Source organism: Bradysia coprophila, unplaced genomic scaffold (assembly GCF_014529535.1).
Source record: "Bradysia coprophila strain Holo2 unplaced genomic scaffold, BU_Bcop_v1 contig_313, whole genome shotgun sequence".
In the NCBI taxonomy this organism is placed as follows: Eukaryota; Metazoa; Arthropoda; class Insecta; order Diptera; family Sciaridae; genus Bradysia; species Bradysia coprophila.
In genome coordinates, this window is record NW_023503572.1 from 18,292 (window position 1) to 27,331 (window position 9,040).

The window sequence follows — 9,040 nt, forward strand, 5'->3', positions numbered from 1 at the left end:
ATCACGATATCCGGCGTGGCAAACTATCAATTTCATAAATTGACCTTACCATATCTTGGTGAAGACTAGAAAAGAACGTAGATTCATGCGAAACGTATGCGATTTGCTTTGGATATAACACATGACAGCTGATCCCGAAATTTCTGCACTATCGACGATAGTCTATCGTAATCCAATTTCTATTCGAATTCTTTTATAAAACTTATTGACTTGAACGATAACAGCGTTGAAGTGGACTGTGAAATTAACCGAAATCAATGTGTGTGAAACGTGTACCATACTATCCCGGAATTTCCATGATGCGGTTGCGATTGGGATTTATTATCTTAGCGATTGGGATATCTTATCATAGCGAATGGGCACAGAGATAAGTTGGCCAGCATTTGCGAGAAAAATGCGAAATCTTACGAAAGATTTTAGTTGCAATTGATCCAAGATGTTGAGAACTATAATCTCGCTTTCCGTGCTGGTTGTAATAACCAACGGCAGTGTATCAATGCACAATCCATTTTATTGCTATTCGGAAGACACAATCCGACCACAAATAACGATGTTCGATGCGGAGACACCGTATGAGCTAGTCAGAGGACGAAATATTGACGGAAACGCATCGAATTGTATTCCATCAAAGTTTTGGTTGATTGGCAGAACAGGTCAAGACCTTCCTCGGGATTATGAGATTTCATCAATTTTCCGGAACGGCGAAACGCTACAAAGGAATATTTTAAATAATTACGACGCTGGCAGAACCACTTTATGTGCAGCTGATATCGCTATGATTAGAGACTGGAAATTCGATCCGAATATCACATACGAAAATGCGGAACTCCTAACCGAAAGCGGATGGAATGACATAAAAGCAATCGCTCAGCGTTATCAATCCGCTCTTCCAACCATACTGTCATCAACTTACTTACCTACAGATTACTTATTCCGATCAATCAGTACACAAGCGGAAAAGGCATCGCTAGCTGCATTTGCTGACGGTTTATTCGGATTAGGTGGACACAAGCAAGTTGAATTTGAGATTATTGATGATCCGGATCTGTTACTGTTGCCCCGTTCGCAGTGTCCACTTTTCAATGAACTCATCACCAATGAACTCGAAGTGAATGCGTTCGTTGAAGGTCCCGAATATGAGGAAATGATCACACAAGTCAGTAGCAAACTGGGCTTCCGTGCATCGAGTCCGCTGACACATGATGAGTTGAACACACTGCTACTACTTTGTCGATTCGAACAAGCATTGGCCATGAATTCGACGGCACCATTTTGCTCATCATTTTCAGTGGCAAATATTCAAGTTCATGAATATCGCCGAGATATCTTTTTCATACACAGATACGGCTATGGCCAGTCCAATTATCGGCGCCTTTATGAGAATATGCCATGTCATATCATGCAAGACATGATGAACTTTCTACGCTCAAACGATCCGAACGACCGTCGAGTGAGAATTTTTTATTCGGATTTGAATTTGATGCAACTCATATTCGTTGCGCTGAACGCTCATGAAGATCAAGTTCCATTGAATCGACACAACTTTGCCCAACAAGTATTCAGACAATGGAAAACGAGTTATATCAGCCCGAAAGGCGCAAACGTGGCAGTTATACGTTATGAGTGAGAGAGATTTTGGTTATTGGGTTCAATCATTTCGAAATTCTTATTTTTTATAGTTGTGCTAATGGTGATCATGACATCTTGTTTATGCAAAACGAAAAACCATTACAACTGCCCGGATGTCAATCGAATGGATTGTGCAAATTTTCGATGATTTTGAATCGGCTCAGTCACTACTTGGACATAAATTGCTCAGAGATCTTTTGTACAAATAATTGACGTTACAAATTATCATGAACGGAGCGGAAGCGGAGTTCTTGACGCAGTTCCCACTCCCTAAAAAAAAGTGAGAAAGCACTAGGCGACTATACACAAGCGAACATTACAACTTTTGTTTAAATTAGTCGATATCCAAAAACATCTTTTTATGAATTAAAATAAGCTTCAGTACGAGTCCAACGAACAATAAATCATTAAAATCAGTGCACTGAAACCGGAGAAAACTCACTTTCAATTCTGGTCATTTACGTACATTTTAACCATTTTCGAGTTAATAGAAATTTCATGCGTGACTGCGTACAGGTATCAGATTATTGAATATAAGAGAACTAGTGGGGCACTTTTGCTAAATTATACAACAAATTAAAGCTTTCATCAATTCATTTTTATAAGTTTCATCGAGGTTCTTCCATAAAATATCGGTAACGAGCCAGACTTACCAGAACAGAAGAAGTTTTTCAAAAAAACCTTGTATTTTCGGAGATATTCGACTTTGAAGGTTTTCATCTGAATGGCTTTTCCGGCCGGAAAAACGATTTTACATTTTCCGGTAACAAATTTTGTTCTACAACTTTTTATGGCAAACAAGGTTATACAAAAAAATTTGTAATAACTTAAATCGCACGAAGCCATTTTTAGACCCGTACGAAGTACTGGGGTCTTATAGGTTTACGCATACGTTTGTAACACGTCGAATTGGATTCCCTGAGTAAGGGGAAACCTATTGTGGTTGTCCATAGATGCCAGAGCCGTAGCTACTAAGGAGCGAAGGTGTGCTGAGCACACCCTGGAAACTCTTGAGCACACCCTGGACCGACTTGAGTTAAAAAAAAAAAAAAATAATATTAATAGTAGATTACAGAAGAGCCTATGTAAATGAGTAATACATGTGTGCGATGTTTGCGGCGTGTGAGCCGTCCCTTTGCGTACCTCCGTTTTGTTCATTTACGAAAAAATGATCATACGTTTACTTGACAGATTGGTTTTAAACAATAGCACACATGATAGGCCTTTTATAACACGTGCTCTTTTGTCAAGTAAACGGATGAACCAAACGGACAAGTCTGAATTCAGCTTTAAAAGTAAAATAACGAAATAGAAAACTGCACATTCTAAGCAGCACATAAATTGCATCAATTTATATGGACGATGGACTTTTGCGCGGAGAAATGTAATATTGTGTGCAAGTAAAAATAATAATTTGAAAAAAGAAAGAAAATCAGTTTTATTTGCATACAATATTACATTCTCCGTGCAAAAGTCCATCCTTCATATATATTCACAAAATGTAACATTTCCCCGCGCAAAAGTCCATGCTTCATACGCAAAAAAACGAGCCGTCAGAACAGTCGGAGCGTTTGCTGCGACTGAGCCCCGTACAAAACCCGTACATCTATTGCGTACGTGACCCTAGTCCGTCCGTCGCCCTACTCTTACCGTAAGCCTACTGCGCCCGTAAACGTCGGTAAAGTAAAATTCTTATGAAATGTGTACGTCTTAAAAATTGCGCAAAGCGCAATTATGAAGCCCCGTACGACATTCCTTTCAAATGTAACACAAACTACACTTCTCACTGATCAGTGACTTTGTAATTATCATTTTCACCGATTTATATTGATTTTACGAAAAACCAAAATGGCGGCCGACGGCCATTTTGTTAGGAGGTGGAAAGTAGTACGGCTGCTTTACACTCGTTAGTACCTTTCAAACAAAAAAAAATTGAAATTCGGTCAAACTTTACTCGAGATATTAACAAAAAACACCACCTTCACTGTACGACCGAGTAGCAACATATAAGCTCACTCCAAGAGACCTAGCTCACGCTCCGGTGAATCGAATTTCATAAACGTTTTTTTCCCTGATTGGTACGGTCAATACCTATCTAATAAAGCAAAATCCATCTAAATACGTTCAAATTTGGCCAACCTTGGCTTGAAGCAAAAACGGCTTGCCGCCCTGTACCTAGTTCACACCAAGGGGTCTAAGTCACGAGTCGGTCATCCGATTTCCATAAACTTTTTTTTGTCAATCGGTATTGTAAATACCTTTTATTTGACGTATCAGTTACAAGTGTAACGGTTGAATGTCCGGAGATATCTTCGAAAAACCGTAAAGCACTTATTGGGCCACAGCTCGGGAAGGGTAGATCCAAAATCACTCATCTTCGAACTTAGCCTGTCTTTTGACATTACCAAACGGAAAAAAAAGAATTTTTAAAATCGGATGCGTTTTACTAAAGTTATCGTGCAGACGGACATTTTTTTTCACTGATTTGGCATCTCTCGACAACCACAATATGTTTCCCCTTACTCAGGGAGTCCAATTCGACGTGTTACGGACGTATGCGTAAACGCATAAGACCCCAGTACTTCGTACGGGTCTAAAAATCTTGATTTTTCGAAAGTCTACTGTTACTGTAGGGTAATTAGGTACATAAAGGGGTCACAAAGTGACATACTGATGTGAAAAATAGATTTATGATAGTGGAAATAACGATTTTGAACACTCGAGTGTGGGTTCAAAGATAACGAATCCGCAATAAAAACAAGGCATCAGAACAGTCGGAGCGTTTGCTGCAACTGAGCCCCGTACGACCCGTAAACCTATTTTGCCCGAAACCATTATACTTCAAAATGCTTCCGTAACGTTATTGCGTACTTGACATTATTGCCTATTTTTGCAAATTAACTGTAAGTGTTCATCTTTAAAATTGCGCTTAGCGCAATTACAAAAGCCCGTACGAAGTACTTTTCAAGTATAAATCAAAAGTTTACGAGATGTAATTTTGAGAATCCGAATTTACAACGTTTTCTTGCCAACTTTCTTTCGGTATTGAATTATCTGTCAAACTAAACAAAAAGTAGGAAAATCTGATGAAATATTCTCGATTTATGTGCAAAAACCTTATAGGGCCACAAAGCGGCCTTAGTCCAAGGGACCTAATTCTAGAAATTTTTCCACAACTCGCTACTTAGTGTGCAAGTACATCTCAGATTTTACAAAAATTGGCGAAAACGGATGAATTTCACTTCATTTTTACCGATTTATATCGATTTTAATAAAATCCAATATGGCCGTCGGCAGTTATTTTTTTAGGAAACCGGAAATAGTAGTAGCGCTTTGCATCCGTCAATACCATTCAAACAAAAATATTCATGAAATTCGGTCAAAATTTACTGAAGATATTAGCGAAAACCACCACGTTCACTGTACGGCCGAGTAGCCAGATATGAGCAAAATTTCATAAACTTGTTTTCCCCTGATTGGTACGGTCATTACCTATCTAATAAAAAAATAATAAATTAATAAAGAAATTTGTGAAAATCCGGTCAAATTTGGTCGACCTACAAGCCAAAAATGCTTCGCGTCCTGTACCTGGTTCACATCAAGGGCTCACGAGTCGGTTATCCAATTTTCATAACCTTTTTTTTGTCGATCGATATTGTAAATTGACGTATCATTTACAACTGTAGAGATATCGTCGAAAAACCATAAATCGCTTATGGTGCCCCAGGTTGTTAGGGGTCGGCCCTCCCTACTCGGCCCTAAGGGTTTTTTTGCACATAAATCGAGTAAATCTCATCCGATTTTGCTGTTTTTTTTTTCATTTGAGAGGTAATTGAATATCGAATGAAAAGTTGGCAAAAATTTCGGGTTTCTAAAATAATGTCGTAAATTGTTGGTTCTATTTGAGGGGTACGGGCTTTCGTAATTGCGCTATGCACAATTTTAAAACTGAACACTTTCAGTAAATTTGACCATGCCCAACTTGGCTAGGTGGGCAATAATGTCAAGGACGCAATCGGGTTACGGAAGCATTTTGGTAACAGACGCATTAGAGGGTTGTAGACGTATTATGGTTACGGACGAAATAGGATTACGGGTCGTACGGGGCTCAGTCGAAGCAAACGCTCCGACTGTTCTGATGCCTTGTTTTTACTGAATAAGACTTAAGTGGCACCTAACATTATTGCTGAAGAGGTTGGGTTACCTCTTGCAATCGCTTAAGAAATTCATTGTTTGCCTTAGGGGCCGTCCATAAAGGACGTCCGCGATTTTTCTGGAATTTTAGACCCCCCTCCACCCTTGTCCGCACTTTTCCACTACACAAATGTATGGCGGTCACACGTTGGCGAACCCCCCCCCCCCCCCCCCCCCCCTCACCCCCATAGTGCGGACGTCCTTTATGGATGGCCCCTTATCTGCAAATGTTTCTAATTCACGAAATATGCTAATGCGCAATGACGAGCATTTTCTGTTCAATGCACTCCATGTGAATACAGTCATTTAAATGTCATTAAGAAAATTATAGGTCTATCGTTCGGCAAAATCAACGAAGAGGAACGCCAAAAAATGAATTTGCAAGTTTTGAGAGTTATTGCAATGGTCACTTTTTCGATGGCTATTCATTTTACTATAAAAAGATTTGTTAAAAAACTCATGTCGTCAGTTCAGACCTTCAAATTGCATAGATTTCATTTGTGCTTTCACGTTTTAGAATATTGCAATGGGTCTTCTAGTTAAAATTGTGTTTCTAGCCTGTGTGCTAGTGGCTACAGCTAAAGTAAGTACACATTTCTGTTTGGAAGCTACGGCCTGAAGTTCCCATATAAGCATACCTTTATCTGAGTGTGTTATGTATGGTCTGAGAATGGTAGAATGCAATAGCAGTATCGATTGATGGTGGTTGTTGACCAAGTCTCAGGTATGAGTGGTTCAGCGTTGGTCGGGCAAGAGATATTACAGAGTTTGTAGAGAAAAACAAAAATTCCGATGAAAGTAGGTTCCTAGACCATCATCTTGGTTGGAAGTGGCAAAGTATGTTGGTATTTCAGCGATTTTTGGTGAAAACACATTCCTAGAGTCAAATGAAGAAGAATGGCACACCGTTCCCTTTGTAGAATTCTAGGATTTTGTGACTCTTGACTGTTTTAGGATTATTAAGACGGTGGTTCCTTCAAATCCGATAACTTCACATAGTCCACCATTTTCTCAATTCTAGAACGTTAGGATTTTTCGATTTTTATTTAGTTTTATCCCGATTTTTTGATAAAATTAAATCTTTAAATGTTTCAGCCATTAACCGAAGAAGAACGACAATCAATGATTATGGAGCTAGTTGGAAAGTGTAAAAGTGCGGAAGGGGCTTCTGATGCTGATGTCCAGGGGGCAATGGCACAACAACCTCCAACAACTCGTTCAGGTCAATGCTTCCATGCCTGTATGATGGAGACTCTTGGTGTCGTATGACCGATGTACTTTAAAAAAAAATATATTTTGCTTATCAATTTCTTGTAAATAGATGATAGGTGGCAAGTTATCAGCTGAAGGCAGCGCAAGATTAGCCGAGGGATCCGGCGATCCGGAAAAAATTAAAAATTCCGAAGCAATAACCAAAGAATGTATTTCGGTTGGTGGGGGTGAACGGTATGTTTTTTTTTGAATTTTTGTGATGAACAACGTATTCATTTCCATTCGTTTCTAGATGTGAGAGTGCAGCAGCTATAGTTGATTGTGTCGCCGCTGCAGCTGCTAAACTCGGTATTGATCCTACTAAAGATTTAAATTAAAATTTTCACGTGATGTTTACTTGAATAGCCAATATGAAAATGTCTGTTCTTCGAGGAATCCAACGTCAATTAAACTTTAAGAATTCAAAATTTAGTTTCATTTTAAACTCATTATTTTAAACCCAAAAAACTTGAAAAATCTCTGTAAATTCTAGAATTCTTGCCCTAGGGGGCGTAGCTAGAGATAACAGTTTTGTGATATTCTTCCTCATAACGACTCAGGAATGCAGTGTCCACAAACATCCCTAAGATACCAACTTTTTAGCCCCGTACGAAGTACTGGGAGATTATAAGATAAATATGCCGTTTGTAACAGTTGAATTGGAAGCAGACGGTTAGTGTTCATAGATGACGAATCAGCAATAAAAAAATGTCCGTCCGTCCGTCCGTGACCCATAAACCTTGAGCAAATCACAGTTTTTTTTTTGATAATTCGGATGACCGACTCTTGAGTTAGAGCCCTTTGTGTGAACCAGGTAAAGGGCGGCAAGCAGTTTTCCCACATTAGTAGAGGTCCTTAGCATAAAAATAGTAGTTAATATTGTTAGTCTGAGTCCAAAAAGATGAATATCCCTCATAGAGCACTGCGCCGTTCAGCCGAGAGGCAGTTGGCGGCTATGACACAGCCGAGAGTTCTCGGCGGCCGGCTGGTAAGATCATGTTAGCGGCTAGCCGGCTGTATCAATCACACAAAAAAACGAGCCATCAGAACAGTCGGAGCGTTTGCTGCGACTGAGCCCCGTCCAAACCCGTATATCTATTGCGTACGTGACCCTAGTGCGTCCGTCGCCCTACTCTTACCGTAAGCCTACTGCGCCCGTAAACGTCGGTAAAGTAAAATTCTTATGAAATGTGTACGTCTTAAAAATTGCGCATAGCGCAATTACGAAGCCCCGTACGATGTTCCTTTCAAACGTAACACAAATTTCAAATTGACCTACAATTTCCTCAGTCCTATATTAACCTATATTTACCTATAAATAAACAATTTACTGATAAATATGCTAGTATATAGCTCAAAATAACTATCTATACCGTTATATAGCTCAATATACTATATATATTTATATATAGATATCCATATTTGGGATCCTTGAAACACCACACACACATAACCAATCACTTCCCACTGATCAATAACTTTGTAAGAATTATTTTCACCGATTTATAATGTTTTTACAAAAATCCAAAATGGCGGCCGACTGCCATTTTGTTAGGAGGTGGAAAGTAGTACGGCTGCTTTACATTCGTTAGCACCTTTCAAACAAAAAAAATTGAAATTCGGTCAAAGTTTACTCGAGATATTAACAAAAAACACCACCTTCACTGTACGGCCGAGTAGCCACATATAAGCTCACTCCAAGAGACCTAGCTCACGCTCCGGTGAATAGAATTTCAAATTTTTTCCCTGATTGGTACGGTCAATACCTATCTAATAAAGCAAAATCCATCTAAATACGTTCAAATTTGGCCAACCTACAAGCAAAAACGGCTTGCCGCCCTGTACCTAGTTCACACCAAGGGGTCTAACTCACGAGTCGGTCATCCAATTTTCATAAACATTTTTTTTGTCGATTGGTATTGTAAATACCTTTCACTTGACGTATCAGTTACAAGTGTAACGTTTG

General features: G+C 39.2%; 2 protein-coding genes across 2 annotated transcripts; both read left to right on the top strand.

Moving 5' to 3' along the window:
* The first annotated feature begins 452 nt into the window (after positions 1-452).
* Positions 453-2,054, top strand: LOC119079221 (multiple inositol polyphosphate phosphatase 1-like). The gene is made up of 2 exons (XM_037187010.1): positions 453-1,623; positions 1,680-2,054. The coding sequence occupies exons 1-2, from the start codon at positions 497-499 to the stop codon at positions 1,840-1,842; spliced, it is 1,290 nt and encodes a 429-aa protein (XP_037042905.1). The 5' UTR covers positions 453-496; the 3' UTR covers positions 1,843-2,054.
* Positions 2,055-6,305: 4,251 nt separating this feature from the next.
* LOC119079233 (general odorant-binding protein 28a-like) lies at positions 6,306-7,470 on the top strand. The gene is made up of 4 exons (XM_037187024.1): positions 6,306-6,406; positions 6,919-7,086; positions 7,145-7,269; positions 7,328-7,470. Exons 1-4 carry the CDS (start codon positions 6,350-6,352, stop codon positions 7,410-7,412), a joined length of 435 nt encoding a protein of 144 aa, XP_037042919.1. The 5' UTR covers positions 6,306-6,349; the 3' UTR covers positions 7,413-7,470.
* Positions 7,471-9,040: the final 1,570 nt, after the last annotated feature.